Here is a 17,996-nt window from a genome sequence, read left to right on the forward strand (position 1 = left end):
GTAACCTTTCTGAAGCAGATGAACTTTGTACTAGTAAAGAATGGTTATCTCATCCTCTGGGTTAGGGCTTGGCATTCAGATACCAAAGAGACAGTTAGGAGCTACCGACAAGCCTGCAAACAATTTTCTGAACCTGAATCTTCACACAGTTTAACGAACCTGTTCAGCACTCTCCAATTTTCAACGGAAACAATTCACAAATTATAAGCGTTTCCAATGAAAGCTACCATTTTACTAATGAAAAGCATGTTATGAAAACAACACACTCTATTTTCCTAAAACAAGGCAAACAATAATAAATGAGAAACAGGATTTGTGTAACTGATGGAACTGTCCTCCAATAAACAGGTACTTTAATCAGGGCACAACTGTGGTTTAAAAAAATAAGTCTGAAACAGTCTTGAAAGATTAAAATACCTTTCATCCTTGACTGAGAACTGCCAGTAAAAGTTTTCTATTCCTCCTCCTGATGGGAAAAAAACATACATGCATTTGCTCACTCACCCGTAAGTGCTGAAAAGCATGAATGCTGTACGGAAGATCTAGAACTTTTGTACAGTCTGGCTGCTGCAGGTCTGGAGGCACTGGCGACTTTGTGTCTATATAGTCTTCAGGGCTGAGGATATAACAACATAATACAGCAGATACCAGATTAAAATACTGCTAAAGTTCATAAGAGACAGTATTGTAGTTAATAGACACAATATTCCAATTTGACTGTTAGAAAAATCCTGTGTTCGAGCACATTAGACCATTTCTGACACCTTCCCAGATTTCAGTTGTATAAGGATGTCATCACTGTAGGGTAAAGTAAACAAATTTCTGTCTGCTTTAGAGAAAACATTAATATTTGGATAGCCTCCAAAATGTATCATTGTCAACCCAGTTTATCTCTACTATGATTAATGATCTATCTGCCAGGCAAATGGTAACCCATGCAGATTAGAAGTTTCTTCAACTGAAACAAACAAATCCCAAATATTAGTGAGAAGACCAAATGAAGGTATCTGAGGATAAAATTAATTTTTTCCCACTTCAAGCACTCATCTGATTATGTTAAAAAAACAAAACTGGAAAAACAAAACAGTCAGCCCTGAAGATGAATTACCAATGAAGCTGAATGTCAAGCAGACTGTCCCTACATCCTTTATTTGCTAAACACAGCAATATGCATATGTCCAGAAGGTTCAACAGCTTGGTAATCAACAGAATTTCATTCAAATTTAAGACAGTTCCTACTACAAGAAGAGTATCTAGCTCAAAACACCCAAAGCACACTCAAGTAAATTCAAACCCCCTCTACATGATGCACTTCAGTTTAATTCATGTCTGGTCATATGAGAACTGACTGACAATGGTAGAACTGACTGGGAGGCTGGGAACAGAATGGAGAAGTTTCAGGGTGGGGCTAACATGGACAGTTTGGGGAAGGCGGTATTTCTGTGCTGTACCCTTTTGTAATTAGTGGAAGAGGTTGTTTCAATTTTCTTTCACACTAACACAAAATAAAACAACTGTCATATAAAGAACAGTTAGCGATAGTATTTTTCTTTTCAATTGCATTTAGAGGTTTCATTGATTTTTTCCATTCTGTAAAAATCTTAAAATATAAAGCATCTTATTACCGGATATCTTTGCTCTCTAAGGTGATGTATGTGCCATCGTATAGATCTAGGTCCCCCAAGGGCACCTTTGCTTTAATGCAGTCCGGATCCTCTTTATTATGCCTTTGTTCCAGCCCTGTGTCTCTGTCCTCATTTTCCTCTATATGAATCTTTTGAGCAACTAACTGTTTCTGTAGGAATAAAAAAAAGGAAACAGAAGAAGGTATACTGATGAAAGCAAACTCTATGGTTGCTAAGAGTTGAACAGTCCAACTTTCTCTTTAAAACAAAGTCAACTTCAAGAAAATCTAAACCACTTTCTTCAAATTTTGGGAACACTTCCCTATATAACATTTGTAGGACATTTTTGGACTTACATGGAATACAAATACTTTCATTAGAGATAACATGACTTGAATAGGCCCTTGTTTCTCCTGCTGTACCTAAGAAGAGTGCTAATAGCATTTCAAATTCATGGTAGCCCATTCAGAAAATAGTTGTGATCAGTATGTCAGCTTCTCTATATTTGGACCCTTTTCCTCCACTTTAAGACCTCATAGAAATAATATCAGAGATTGCAAACAAAACGATCTTCTGATCCATACAGTGTGCTAAGTACAACTGAGGTGGCAGGCTAATGCAAGAATCGAGACTAATTTCTATAGATCAGCTTACGATGTGCTTTAGGGGCTACCTTTCACCCTATAAAGCTCATAGGTATCGATTACTGTGAGCAGTCAATGGACTAACGATCTGTCCCAGCAAAGAAAACTGTAGTTAATTTTCATCTAGATCTGCAATTGAAAACCCATTAAATGTCATAAAGATTTATATATGTGAATTGAGAAGAAAATGTGCATTTTTAATTAAAGCCATACACATTTGATAACACACTACTAAGCAATACTAGAGATATATACAGCAGTAGCGACTTGTACAAGATCTTACAATAGGTAACTTCAGCTTCAAGCCATTTGTAGGCCACAAATTGTACATTAGTCATTTTCAAAGCCAGAACCTGTGTTCTGAAAAGCTTACAACTGTTGTTCCATCCATAGCTAAAATGTCCATGACCACAAAAATGAGTATATCTCGATTAGAAAGGCTGGCTGAAAACAGTCACATACGTGGCTGTCCTCCTTTTTTTTCCTCCCTTCCAATTCTCCCATTCACTTAAAGCTACCTCTGGTGCTCACCTAACTTCCCAGTTAAGTAGTTAATGCAGATCTGACAAAACCAAAGCTGGCACAAGAGAAAGAAGTGCCTGGCCAGAAGAAAGGCTGTGAGCTGTTAGCTTGACCAGCCCATACCATATTTAAATTTTAGCTTAAGTTATCCATTCAAAATTCACTAAAGCCCTTTTCATATGGGTGTTTTCAGACCCTTATTCAATAATAAATGGGACTGAAGAAAAACAGAGGTGACCTGCTCCCTGATGTGTCCTAGAAAGAGCAATGGAAAAAACGGTCTGACAAACCCAGAGAGGAGCATGGGCAAAGTCATTGCCTACAGGCTGTGCTCTAAATAGCAGCTATAACAAATCTAAGACAGCACTTCTACAAAGTGTTCTGGAATATACAAGATGTTTCAAAAAGATGGACCCAATCTGAAATCACTATATCTCTGCAACCATGAATTGCCCATGAATAAAACTCTTACAATCCATAAAGCAGGTGGAAGGAACATAGAGCATTTATACAGAGGTTACTAAAACTTGATAACTCATTAAACAGTTTGTAAATTTTTGCCTAATTGTAAGATGTTGGGTCCATCTTTTTGAAACACACTGTAGTAGTCAGCTACAGAATCCAGTGCCTAAATGACTTTCCTCAAAAATGTTAGGATTTACAGATAAAAATGGAATAATGCAGCTGGGGACAAAATTCTTGAGGTCCTTCATCCTTTCACTGAAGCATAAATATGACAATAATGACTTCTCTTCCCCAGCTAAATCTATCACTAAAAAGCTTATGAAAAAAAAAAGTCTTTGTTTTCAGAAATTAGTTAGTACATAATGCTATGCTTTACCTCCAGTTCTTTGAGGTAGTTAACTGTTGTTTCTTGTCTCATTAGTATTACCAAATCATGTGGGTTCCTCAAGTTCATTGGTGAATCCACCTGCAAGACATTTCAACAGTCCATAAAGTAAGACATTCTCCTACTTAGAGCAATTTTAACAGGTAAGAAGTTACGTTTATTCAACTACAGTTTGTCTGCTCAGAGGTTTTCTGTCCACTTAGCATTCATAATATGTCCATATTTTAAACCTACTTCAAACAACATTGTGATTTGAGAATCCAATTCAAACCTTGCTTTAATTTTAAACCTATTTTAGTTTATTCAGGCACACAAATTCTAAGCACAAGAGGCAAGTAAATTTCTCACAAAAAATTTACTAAGAGTACCTACTGCTGAAATACAAGATACCTTAAATTGCAATTGCAAAAACCTATTTTCTTTTATAGCTTTAAAATTCCCCCATCATGTCCCTCAATAGGCATAAAGTACCTCAGCTTCAACTCAACTTGCCCATGCAATCAATTTAACACAACAGCCTAGCGTTAAGATCTATTGCTTTCTGTATTAGGTAAATGAACGAAATCAAGAGGTAAGCAGATAAAGACTGAAAACTGTTACAGACGACTGTGCTACAACTTCCATAGCTTATGCACAGGAGCTAGCAGTTCAGTGAAGAGTGACATTATGGCTAAGTCACAGACAAGAGTGGTTAGACACCAGGCCTTTACTGGTTGCTAACTGGGCCCAGTAAACTATGGCACTTCACTCCACAGCTGAAATACCCCAGCCTTGTCCTCATGCCAAATCAATTCTGCTGCCTGACTGGGTGGGGAAAAGTCACTACTGTCGAGAAGGTGGCATACGAGCAGCTGAGCTGACCCCAAGGCTCACCTGCAGGATTCCAGCCCTATTGCCTCCACTCTGTCAGTGCAATACCAGTTGGTCCTGCACGCCAGCTCTGGTGCCCACCAGGCTCTCTTGTGAGCTGGCCCAAACTCAATACCTGAACAGGACATCAACCCCTATCAGTTGCTTTATCTGAACTAGTAAATTAAATTAGCTCACGGAGGATTCAATGAGTGTGAGAAAAGAAGCAAAGAAATAGACAGGAGTATGTGATAACAGGACAAGAGGAAGAGGAGTGACCAAGACAGCAAGATCTCCCATTTTTAATGTAACGACCGTTATGGTAGACAATCTACACCAAGATATTTCTGGGTCTGCTCAGTTTGCATTGAAACTTTCAGGGTATGGAACTAGCTACTGCATACGGATGTAAGCAGTACCTGTGTGTTAGCTCTGATACTTCTACATGGGCCGTGTACCCCCATGAAATCTGTCCAAACTGGGTGACCTTATAATTTACTGGAAAAGTCTGCAATATATACTAGCACAGGAGAATCTCCTGAACTCCAGCTCGTCATTTTAAGTCAACTTGCCAAACAACCTGGACATGTTTCTGGAACTCTCTCTTATTGCATAGAACTGCAACTCCAGTAGGACAAAAGCAATTTTGCGTCCTGTCAACAGTTTAAGCCATGGGCCATGTTCTCCTGGCTGTGAATTAGATAAGAAGCTCAAATCTACTTTCTTTGGACTACTGACTGTGAAGTCTAGAATCCTGGCAAGCCTCCTTACTGAGTAAGAATCCTATCCTCTAAGACGAAAACATTTGTTCCTTATACTCCCCTCAAAAAAACCCCAAAACAAAACACAAACCAAAACAAACTAATGGTGTTTTGGGCTAAATTTGGCTAAGTATTCTTTTCAAAGTCAAAAGCTGAACTGCTTCTTTTAGTATGGAGCCACTTTGGCAGAAGGCTACCTACACAGTCCAAATACTTAACGCATAACTCATTTTCTGCCTTCCCAAATTAATTCTCTTACATCACCAGATGAATAGAAAATAGGTGCTTACACCTGTTAATTTTTACACTATGAATTTCGAGATGATGGATGTAACTGTTGCCAATAAAGGGTGACCAAGTATCCACAATGATCCAGAAAACCACAGGAAATACTGTATCAAAAAAACCTAACGATGTTAGTTGAAGTATTAAAAGTCTACAGCATTTTACTTAGAGTCATATTTCTTATTTCCTCCTATGGGCCCCACCTCACTTTGAACTATTATAGTTGCACACAAAATGAGTTATGTAGTGAATGTAGCACTTGTTTCATGCCTCACTTGCTAAAGAAACTACTGTGGTATGTGCGAATGAGAGAATTATTTGCAAAGAAAATAAGGGAAAGTTTTACTGTGTTTAAAGCCCATTCCAAAATAGCACTGTTCCTCTGACAACTAAAGGCTGCTTGCATGATACTACACTGTTACTGAGGGCAAAGTCAACTATCGGCTCCACTTTCAATGACAAACTGCACCTGGGGAGCGATTTTTTGCAGAAAGTTATGCAGGCACCACCATTTAGAAAGCCTTATTCTGAAAGATGAAAGATCTTGACTTATCATTCATTCAGAAACAGAATGATGTTCAGGGACAGCTTCTGGTTTTAATTTTTGATAAAAAAGACTCATGAAAGTTAGGCCTGAATTTAGTGTTCGGGAATTTGGAGCGGTATGTTACCAATGCAGTGCATGGGTTGACAGAAAAGCAATGCAACAAGCACCAAATTCCTAACAACTATTATCCAGCAGCAGAAATCAAAATGACAACAACAATCCAAAAGTAATGTCACTGAATTAATTCATAAAGTCATGTCAATCCATTAGGAAATAATCTCAAGTTAAGTAGCATGCACGATATTTTTCTTTAGTCTTCAGATTTTCACTTCCAGATCTGACCTCAGTTTGTCACCAGCAAATGAAAACCTTTCAATAATAGCAAAACCCTTCAACCTAGTAGGAAGTGAGTATTACTAAATAACCTTAGCAGTCACTATATCTTTAAGACCAATGCAGCGCATTAAAAAAAAAAGCTCTAAACCCAAAACTTTAGTAGTAAATCCAACCTTACATTTATTTACATTTGGTAATTTCTGACTCTGAAAGTTCAAGACTTCCGTTACAAGAAATTATGAGAGTAACAACTACTATTAGCTCTCAAAAATAAAAATCCAATTTAGGTGCATTAATTTCTGAAAAAGAATTTGGATGGAAAAAATTAAGCAGCTACACTGGCCAATCATGCAAGGTTTGCAGAGGAAACTTGAAACAGCACATCCAATGTGTTCAGAGCACTTCTGGCAGCTTGTAAAAGTGAGCTGAATATACCGTATCAGTTCTTATACTCTCCAGTTTATACATTTACAGCATGAAGGCATTATAAAATAATAACTGAGGAAATAAAAAGCATTCAGATCTACAAAAATCTGTCACAAAGGAAAACAGACTCTTAATTGAAAACCACAGGAGATCGTATGATATCATGTTCGCAAATGAGGAAAATAATGCCAACCTGGCATTCAACAGGCACCAGTTTGGAGGATGACGGTGCTCAAACGTAAGAATTTCATAGAATTTGAAGTGCAATTTCCTGATCTGCTTACATTGATCCTAAAAATCACCCTGCTGCCGAGTAGCAGAATCCTTCATTTACTCGCTACCTGTAATCTTATAGCTCCACCGAGAAACAGGCCAGCCAATTCAGCTGAAAAATAACACAAGAGATTAAACAATTAGTTTTCAGCCATATCAGTGGGCTAGTCTGAATTGGCCTCAGGTGAGCACTTCATCTTCCCCCTCTCCATAGCAACAGCCACATGTCTCTTGAACTGCAACCTGTTCCTCTCAGATCCAGCCAGCAATACTGTCAAGACTTCTGGTTCATTATCCACCTTTTTACAACATCCCTCCCCAGATCAAACACATTTTCTTTTACAGTACCAGAGGCTTCTACAGCTGGAGAAAGACAAAGCTGGCCTCCTCAGCTGTGAAGAGCACCAATACTGCATTTGCCATCAAGGGCAGTAATGCCACATCATGAAGAATTTAGCACAGTGAGAAGGTAGCAAAGAAAGATATAAATTCCGCATAATCTACACAGCAGAGGTAACAGTAGCAGCAGCACGTGCTGAAATCGAGAATGCACACTTGGAGTCCTGCACGGCTCACCATCCGGGTGCTCACGCTTTGCCCCATCCTTGCTGCAGGTGCTTCCCATGCTTGACTGCCACTGAGCATCTTCCAGCTTTCCAGTGCAGCCACATCCCCAAGCCCAGGAAATTATACCCTGAATAAAAACATAAGACATGCCAGGACTTTCCTGTGGGCTGCTGCTTAGAAAAATTCGAAGAGAACAACACACCTCAAAGATTTGGAAAACCCCTCAGAGCTTCACTCACCTGTCAAATAATTCTGTAGTCAGAACACAATAGTTAAAATAAAATGTATTTTATGGATACCTGGAGACTGTTCTGGATTAAACCCCTTTCTTGCCACAAGAAAAATATTCTCAAGTATTAGAAGATATTGGCTTCATTCAGTCTCACATCATGCTTGTGCTCTTACGGACGCTCACCACATCTATTTAATAGTCACCCAGAAACTGATCTGGTTGTGGAAATGCATCCAGTTTCAAGAAAGTATCTAAAACTAAACAAGAAGAGGCTAGTTCCAACAGAGAAGTTCTGCATAAAATATCAACTTATTTTTCTTTTCTGTATGTCTGTTGCCTTTGCACAGGTGAACTACATCTTCATAGCATCCATCAGAGAAAATGTTTCTTTAGACAGAAAAGAATAGGCAACATGAATGGTACTGGATCATTTTGAGGAAAGAGCACATTATATACACAACTGCATATGGTATGTATTTACTAGCCATAGCCCCCTCTTTTATGACAGGTCACATATTTGCAAATAATTGTGTATTGAAAGCCTCCTGCTCTGAAACAGAGGGCGTAAGTGGCCCCATCTTACTAAGCTTTACCAGACCTGCTGATGATACAGCCCTGGGACCACTGTGTATTTTTTCTGAGCACTACTGAAGATGTGTGTGGTACAGTGTTTGTATTTAATGTCAGGTTTTTAAACAATTAACTAGTAATGAAAACAGAACAAAACTTTGTTCTGCAAACTAGCATAGGTCTGACTTCAAGAGTTAAAACCTTATCAGAGGGCAGGTGTTATTTCAGAAACTGTCATGTTTTATTTCAACACTGTAACTGCTGCAATCAAACAGCCAGGTGTTCTCAGATGCTTCTTTTCACCTTAGGATTGAATCTACTGCCAGGCAGGACATGGTCTCACTTCAGTGCGTTACACTCTCTCCCCTACCACACAGGAAGTTGCCGATATCCCCCCACCAAGCATTAAAAACCACTTCAGATGTGATGCTTCTTGTCACATTTAAGAGAGGAGATGAGAATATTACCATAAATTCGAATTGCAATACAAATGGTAGCTTCACTTTTATGCAACATAGGACAGTGGGATGCTACACTACAGATCCTTCACCCTTGCATGCAAAGCCTGTTGTGCCTCATCATCTGATTAGGTGAATCAGAAGAGTGAAAAACAGCTGGATATTGTGATTTAGTTCATCTTTTGCAAAATGGAAGCAACTCTGTCAGGATGAAACAGAACAGACACTAATGTGCAGAGCACCTACAGCCTCCTGGTGAGGAGAGTGGAGACTCCTGCATAGAACAGATGCTTGTTGCAACTTACTAATTTTAAACTCAAAGCATTAGGCTGATAGCAGAGCACCACATTCATTTACTTTTCCCCCAAAATGCTGAAACTCTGACACTCAAGATTAAGTGCTTGAAATGCAAGAATCTGACTTCAATTCAAACACAGTAAATAAGAAAAAAATAGTACTGAAAAGCTTTCCTTGAAACTCCGGTGGCTACTCTAGCTACACTGCAGAAAGTCTGCCAGTAAACCACTTTTAGAATAAGTGTTCTCTGTTCAACTTTGCCCAAAGGTGAAAGTTTCTTTATAAAGCACAGTTCAAATTTATTCACTATCAGAAAGTATGCCAAGAACCTGATTGAGCAAGAAACACACAGAATTTGTGTAACAACAACAAAAGCACCATCAGAGTTAAATCAAACCCTGAAGTTAAAGTGAGTCTCCTGCATATATCAAAGTCTCTGAATAATGAGATGTGTAAGTTTCGCCAAACCTTCTGGTATATTTTTTCCCCACAATCCACTTACAGTGCACCAGGAAATAGATTTTTAAGATGAGGGTCAACAAATGCCTCAGTCAACTATTTTTAGGTAAGGCTTCTTTTAAAGTAATGTGGAAATCCCACTAACAGTGTTAACTGGGGCACAGGAACACCAAAATCAGAACAGCTGTTAGTGCCTCTGCATGTTCTGAAAGCTTTCTACTACATGTGGAAGGCAGATTATGACAGAAAGAAGCTGGAAATGATACTCCATCAAAGGACAGCATACAGCAAAATGGGCTCCTTGTACATGTCTTATAGAATTGTTCTATAGATAGTGGATCTTTAGTCACTGTACTTGCAAAATGAACGCAATTCCCACTCAAATAGGTCAGAACTCCTTGCAGTCTCAAGTGGGAGTGAAGCATCTCAAAACTGATGCTCATCTTTTGGTATATTCTTGCTGTCTTGAGATACTCCAACATGATGCTACCATGGCATTTCTGAAAAAGCCACAAAAATTCTGTATAGGTTTCAGTGCAGGACAAGCTACAAAACTGGAAAATATATGCTTTGTCTTATCCAAATGATCAGCAGGGAGTGTCAGAAGATAGTTGTTCCAAGGAACGTCACTGAAGAATTCATACAGAAAAATGACACTAAATTGAGTTTTTATAACAAGTATTGAGGCACTTAAAAGCTTACAGCTGTAGAATCTGTTAACAAACAGCATCAGGTGTTTGGATATTATTAAGATTAGTTGTGCTATAGAGAAAACAGAAATTATAAACATTGGTAGCACTTCAGACATAAGACCTAACGAAGTTTCGGTATTACTAAATAGGTTTGCTCAACTAAGATTACTTCCAGAGAGCATACCAGCTATGAATATTTTAGATAACAGATCTAAACACAAATAAAAACAAAACTATCTGTAATACCACTTGTCTGCAATGCGTTGTTAGTCATACATGGTAAAAAACCCCAGATTTCCAATGTGTGTATTCTAGCTAAGGTTTATTTTCTACAGTAGCAAAACAGATGCCAGCCATACACTCATTTGAATCAAAACAAGAGATGAAGAGATCACTCATACATCTGCAATGAGCAAGTATTTGTTTTCATTAAAGCAGACTGGTTCCTGCTGCCTGCTCACTGCCAACTCCTAAAAATGTTACATGTTGTAATACTGAAACTACAAAAAAGGAAAAATACTAATTAGGCTCACAAGATACCTAAGAAAGGTTAACACTGAGCAGTAATTTCTTCAGCAAATGAACAGCAGATAAGCCATTAGTTTTTTTCTGGTTAAACTTGAAGGGAAATTACTTTGTCTGGAGATGTATTTTTAGGGTGGCACTTTATACCACGGTTCTTCTTTTCTAACTGGTTACTAACAGGTAGGAATTCAGTTTTAAATGCAAAAAAAAAAAAAGAGTTCAGCTACATGAAATTACAGTAGACTTCAGAGTCTTGACGACTTTGCTTGTTTGGGCTTTGTTGGGGCCCTCATGCAAACACGCGCTTGAGCCACTTCCAGGCTATCCTTTTGATGGGAAGCTCATGATATGGGGAAGGCATGGCAGGCAACAAGTACAGCTTTCACCACAGAATAGTCAGTTTCGAATAGTTGTTTCATATCATCTTGCCGGTTTGTCCTACCCTTATTTTAAAAGTGACAGAAAACAGGATGAGAGGCCAGGAAATCCAAGTGTGAGGATGCTGAGAGAACTGGGACCTGGGAGCTGCCCTGTGCCCAGATGACAAAGGCTATACAGAAACACTGGGAGTGGAGGAACAAGCAGGACATGCTACCTACACACGGTCAGAGCCATCGCTGGGCCCTTCTGGACTTACAAACTGAACCACCTTGGCCTATATTACCATGCTGGGCTAAATACAGGCATTTTTGTATTAAAGCTTTACTGTCAGCAGTCAAAACCTGGCAAAAGGTTACCTGCTAGACTGCAGGAGGCACGAGGGGCTTGGGCACCGACAGCGCTTTGGACCTACCTCTCAGCTCCTCCACTTCAGATGCAAATCTTTAACTGCTGAGCTGAGAATAGCTAAAGCCACTTCTCTACCACTGCCCTAAAGAACAAAAAATTTGCATTTCTGACTGCACTCCACACACAGGCTACCACAAGGCCTATTTTTATCAAATTTGGATCTAGCTGTGACCCTCACAGTGATGCGGAAAGACAACGCTGCAGTCCTCTGCGAGCAAGCAGCGCTGGGAAAGTGTGGTTCTAGGTCAGCAGCACCCCATCGGTGACAAGGACATTAAGCATCTTAGCCGTTCACTACACAGAAGCGTTCAGGTTCAAACTTCTCAAATATACTTATGAAAAGGCAGAAAATTTCAGATAAAGGGTTTTTTTTAATTATTATTTTTCACACTAGAGGAAGGCCTAAATCCCAGAGTCTTTTGGTGATGAGGAAGGAAGTTTTAGAGCAAGTTTCCCTTTTCTGGAGGATAAGCTGATATGCTTCAAAATCATCACGCTTCAGCTTGTCACCCTGGGGTTGGAGGACATCTAGGACGTCTAATGAACTGTGGTAGACTCACACCAACTTCCAACCTAGGTCTCTTTGCACACACTCATAAAAGGCACACTTACTGGCAACTGTTTTGGGGAAGGTACGCTACATTACACACACCACGAACTTCTTTTTTTATTTTTTTAAGCATACAACAGACTTGGAAGGATAAGAAATTCACTCAAGAAAGAGGTCATACAGCCAAGCAAACTAACCTTTAGAGAAAGAGCAAAGCAAATATCTAGCTGTCATTTCCCAGATAGGACTGAGTGACTGCTTAATATATCACAGAAGATGCTTTGGTAGGCAGCAAGTAGCTTTTTATTTGGCTGCAATAGATTGTCAGCTTTCCTTGGTTTTGGATGGCTGCGTTTCCTCTAGTCTTGAGTCTATGGACCACTGTTCTCATCTCAACCTGCTGGCATCGCGTGCAGTCAGATGGCAGACATCAGTAACACATTAACTCTAACACCATCCATGAATCATTTTGCCTTGCTGCAACTTGAGGCACACTTGCATTCAAATCTGCAACCAAATGAACACTGTTAGGGTAAAGTCTCCCCTCTTTACTTGTACTAAGCCAGGATTAAGTAGAGTCCTGCACTGCATGAAATTCAGATGTCACGTTTATTGAGCAGCTAGTCTTCTTAGCCCCAAACAGGCTAACTGGCGTTGCCTGTGCAGTCTCTTCTCCAGGTCACCTCTAACAAACTTCAAAACACACAACAGCACATCAAAAACAAAACAACTTTTTGCCAACTTGGATTCCTTGCCAGAAGTTCTCTGCTCCTGGAAACACCTTCCCAGTCCTGCTCTGGACCATCTGCCTGGGAGGTTTTTGTTGCTTCTTTTAGTTTAGTTACTCAGAACTAACTTTTTCAGTGTTGAGCCCCTACCAGCTTGCTCAGATTTAATTGCCTCCATCAAGGGATCTTTAGAAAGACTCTACCTCAGCTCTGATATGTCAGGTCTCTGAGATGACAGCAACTGGTTGCCCCACCAGTAAAGCCACACATGACTACTGAAACTGCTTCCTGCATTGCATTTAATCTGTCACTTGTTTGAACTCTCTTTAGGCCAAGTTTCTATCTTCTCTTGAAGTACACTAGTATTTCTGTAGAGTGGCTAGCTTCCCTAGTGGCACACAAGACTGTCTAAAATCAGTTATATATGTTAGCCTGAACTTTATACTGCGAGTTGTGAAATGAGAAGGCTTATAAACATGTGCACTGAGCGGATATAATCTCATTAAAAGAGAGACAATTACTCAGCCCCTGGCTTTGCAGGAACAGACATCTGAAGGTGGACTCACATCAAAAGAAGAACATGAACTGATCTAAAGAATGATGTATTTGACCTGAAAACAGGCTACTAGAGCAACAGATACAGCCTCATGGCTTTTCTCTTGATGGCTTACTGAGACAACAAAATGTTACATGCACTGCTGGGAATTAATTTGTTTCATCATTCAAAAATACTCACTAGAAACTGGAACAGCAGGGCCTACTCAGCAAGCACTCCCATTTACTGGATGAAATCTTGCTGATATACAGAAAATTGTTCAGTATGCCTTAATTTTGTCACCCCTGCCAGGTTGCTATATCACTAAGAACTCCAGCTCAAGACTCAGTCAGGGTACTGCTAGCTGTCTTATGCCACAGGAAAATGAATCTCACTTGAATGCAGTCTCATATTAAAAGCCTACACTCTTGCTGCACTATAATGAGAAATAGCTAGTAGAGATTTTAGGGCAATAATATAAAATATTCTCACCCTTCTTCCCTCAAACAGATTCCAGCTATTATATTTTGTATATGGACCATGATCTGTAACTTCTGCTTTCAGCTCATCCACAGCGCACTCATACACTGAGAAGCTGAAACACCACACTGCAGAGAAACACAAGAAGCTGCACAACCTAAGAGTCTGAGACGAATGTGAACAAAAGCCCCACTGAAAATGTCCAAAGTAAAAACAGCTGGAGAGAAGGACTGAATGGCTAAACGTACTGGTAAAATACAAGTTCTCAGGATAAATATCAACTTAACGAAGGATATTCAAGAAACAGCAAAGGGATGCTCTTCAGGGAAATTTTAGGCTTATGTCCTGTTAATAAGTATTGTAAGTAAGGTCTTGGTATTAGGAGTATAGCTCAAATATTTTGGAACATTGTGGTTCTACCAATGAATTGATAAATCAGTTACGAAGCACCCCATTGTAAATGAATCTCAGAATATCTCAAGTTAGAAGGGACCTATAAGGATCAACGAGTGCAACTCCCTGCTCCTTGCAGGACTACCTAAAACTAAATCCTATTACTAAGGACATTGTCCAGATGCTCCTTGAACTCTGACAGACTTGGTGCTACCCTGGGGAGCCTGTTCCAGTGACTGACCACGCTCTCAGTGAAGAACTTTTTCCTAATGTTTAATGTGAACTTCCCCTGACACAGCTTCATACCATTTCCTTATGTCCTGCCACTGGTCACCAGAGATCAGCACCTCCCTCTCCACTGCCCCCCTTGAGAAAGTGTTAGACTGCAATGAGGTCACCCCTCAGCCTTCTCTTCTCCAAGCTGAACAAACCAAGTGACCTCTGCTCCTCCTAAGTCTTGCCCTCAAGACCTTTCACCATGTTGGTCACCCTCCTCTGGACACACTCCGACAGTTTGGTGTCCTTCTTATACTGGGACACCCAAAACTGCACACAGTACCTGACACACCAGTGTAGTGCAGAGTGGGAAAATGACAATTCCTTCTTATTGCTGAATAAGGGAGATGATCTGCTGGTTTTCCCACCAACTATTGAACCACGATTACATTTTGGCATTTAAAACATTCAAGTTCACTCTAGAAAATGCCCACTCTTCTCATTTCCCAAATTATAAATAAGTGGAAAAAAAGAAATTCAGAGCTGCTCTGCACGGATGGCAATAACCACAAATTTAAGTATCATTTTCACAAGAGCCAGGGAGATGACAGTAACAGATGCTGAATTACATATTATTACAAAAAACTCACTTGATAATTAGCAGCACTACATCCCAGCTACAGAAGAATCCAGCTCCTCATATTGCAAGTAATACTGTATTTATAATTTCAGTTTCCTTGCTGGAAATGGATGGATTGATTTTGACTGTGCAGGTAAAATGTTATTTTGTCTTCCCATCTATAGACCTTAAGAACTTTATAAATGGAACATGGGAATGCCCCTGCTTAGAAAGCATTGGTAACTGTAATAGAATAGCTTATTGCATAGCAACAGTACAATGGAAGCTTCCACCTATACCATCAGTTAACTGACACCACAAAAAGCCATTTCTTAAAATCAGTGTTGAATTCAGCTAATCAGATTTTCAAGTCATTTTAGCTAATTACATTCTTTCAAGCCACAGCTGCTTTTCATGCAATAATCAAAATCAACACTTGAATCAAATTTGATAATATACAATTAATATACACACACAGATGCTACCAGACCATTATCATATACTTGCACCACTTCCTCGCAACATAAAGTGGGAAAAGGAGGTGAGCTAGCACTGAAGTGTTGTCATTCATTAATTTATGATTAACTAGGGTGAGAGAGTGCCTGGATCCATGCTGACAGCTGAAGTGCCTGGGAAACATAAAGCAAGCACGGGCTTCCTGTTGAGAAAGCCAGTTCCACCTGTCTGAGGACCCCAGTGCTTTCTGACAGGAGACCTGACTGAAAATTCTCGCAAAAGAAAGGCGATAATAACAGACACACGTCTCTCCACACTTTTTTTTACGTCTATAAGGCCCTACTGCTTGCTACAGTGATTAACTCTTCCACTCCAGAGGGAAACTGATCTGGCAGTTCTGCTTAAGAGCGAAGCAGATCTGACACGAAAGTGGATTTATGGTGCTGCTCTCCTTCCAACAAAGAGGGAGCAAAGCAAGTAAGAAAAAGCCCAAGCATGAAATACGTTATCGACTCTTCCAGCCGCTCACTGAACATGAAGCGCAGCCTGGTATCGAAACGCGACGCTCTGACTAAACCCACAAAATTCCTGCGGAGCAGGGTGCGCGTACACTTCTGCAGCAAGAGCACACGCCACCGTTTCCTTCTTACTTCCAGAAGGAACGAAAAGCAGCCGGGGCGGGGGCAGCGGGGCCGGGCAGTAGCGCAAACTCCCGCGCCCTCCGGCTGCGCCAGCCGCGGGGCGCTCCGGCCGGCCCGGCCGCACGGCGGAGGCCGCGCAGGCACCGCCGGCGCTGGGCGGGCTCCGGCCCCGGCGAGCAGGTCAGAGCGCCAGGGCGGCGGTCCCGCTGCTCAGGCTGCCGCTGCAGGACCCCGGCCCGCGCTGACTCAGCAGCTTTCGGGGAGGCTGCAGGTGAGCTCGAGCCGCCGCTGCTCGGAACGCGGCTCCAGTTAAAATGATGTTCGGCTCGCTAACACCCACAGACCGCTCCTCCCCGCCTCACCCCCGGGCTCCGGCGACTTCGAGCCCCGTTTCGCGAGCGACGCCAGCTCGCCACGGGAGACTCTGGTGCCGGGGCCGGCTGCGGCGGCTTTCGGCCGGGCAGGGCTCCGCACCGGGCCAACCGGCCCTGCGCCGCACAGCTCGGGGCGGGCAGGGGCTGCGGGCGAACGGCGAGGCGGGCTCTCCCTGCCGCCGCAGCGGGCCGCGCCCGCCGGGGCAGGCGGCGGTGGGCAGCTCCCGGCGCTCGGCGGGCCCCTCACCTGCTGCTGGATCTTCCCATCCTCGGTGACCACCCAGTGGGTGGTGGCAGAGGCGGGCCGCGTCCCCGAGGCCAGCAGCGAGCACAGGCCCAGGGCCCAGCCAGACAAGACCCACGCCCGACACAGCCCGCCCCGCCCGGACGCTCCTGCCGCCGCCATCTTCCCCAATCCCGGCCTGCCCGCGCAACCCGGAAGCGGAATCGCCACCGCCGCCATTTTGGGAGGGGAGGACCGAGCGGGCGGTGGCTTCCGCTGCGGGGCGGTGCGGCCTGCCCGAGGGACGGGGGCAGAAACAGGGGCAGGCCCTGGGGCAGCCCAGCGTTTCTCGCCGGCAAACCGGGTGGCCCCGGCTCGCTACCTCAGCGCCGGGAGTCTGCCGGCCGGGGCTGCGCGCTCGCCCCGCCCTGCGGCAGCAGCCAGGGCGGCCCGAAGGCGAAGGGTCGCGGCGGCAGCGCCCGCCCCAGGAGGCGAGGCGCGGCCGTGTTGCTGCACCGACCCAGCTGAGGAGGCGGAGGCCGGTTAACGGAAGACGCAGAGCCGCTGTTCGGAGCTCAGGGCTGGCCTCCAATGCAACAAGCGGCATGCGGCGCGGAGCTGAGCGCTTTCAGTAAAAAAAGAAAAAAAAAAAAAAATCTCTGTAGTGCAGCCTGAAACGTTCGCAAAGTTCACCGAAGAGCTGCTCGAAAGTAGCTCTGAAAAACAAGTAACTCCTTTTTCCTTCTAATGCTTTGCAGTTACACGGGAAAACCTAAACTTGTCCTTTCCCAGTTAAGGGTAAATTCCAACTCCGCAGCTTCTGTCCCCAGTCCTCAAATCCAAAAGCTGCCAAAGCCAAACTTTGGTCTTTTTGACCTAAATTTGTGAGCAAGCTGCAGACAGGTCTTGTGGGACACCAGACTTCACAGAGCCTGTTAAACACTAAAATTTGCCTGTAACTCAAACCCAGTAAGTAGACAGTAAGCAACAAGACAAAAAGTTTAAAATGTTGTCAGTGGTGACTGTGCCAGGGATTCAGTTTCTTGCAGGAGAGAGAACATATTCCCTCAAGTA

General features: G+C 42.3%; 1 protein-coding gene across 2 annotated transcripts in view; it reads right to left on the bottom strand.

The window, feature by feature from the left end:
* TTC17 (tetratricopeptide repeat domain 17) overlaps positions 1-17,189 on the bottom strand; it is a 60,644-nt gene extending 43,455 nt beyond the window's left edge. The window contains exons 1-4 of one of the 2 annotated variants that reach the window (XM_065636950.1): positions 16,947-17,189; positions 3,633-3,722; positions 1,626-1,795; positions 505-616 (exon numbers count right to left, since the gene is read on the bottom strand). In XM_065636950.1, the coding sequence (XP_065493022.1) occupies positions 505-616; positions 1,626-1,795; positions 3,633-3,722; positions 16,947-17,162 (588 nt within the window). In that variant the 5' untranslated portion in view covers positions 17,163-17,189. The remainder of the gene's footprint in view (positions 1-504; positions 617-1,625; positions 1,796-3,632; positions 3,723-16,946) is intronic. The other variant, XM_065636949.1, reaches the window with a different exon arrangement.
* Between the last annotated feature and the right edge of the window lie 807 nt (positions 17,190-17,996).

Source organism: Caloenas nicobarica, chromosome 5 (genome assembly GCF_036013445.1).
Source record: "Caloenas nicobarica isolate bCalNic1 chromosome 5, bCalNic1.hap1, whole genome shotgun sequence".
Classification (NCBI taxonomy): domain Eukaryota; kingdom Metazoa; phylum Chordata; class Aves; order Columbiformes; family Columbidae; genus Caloenas; species Caloenas nicobarica.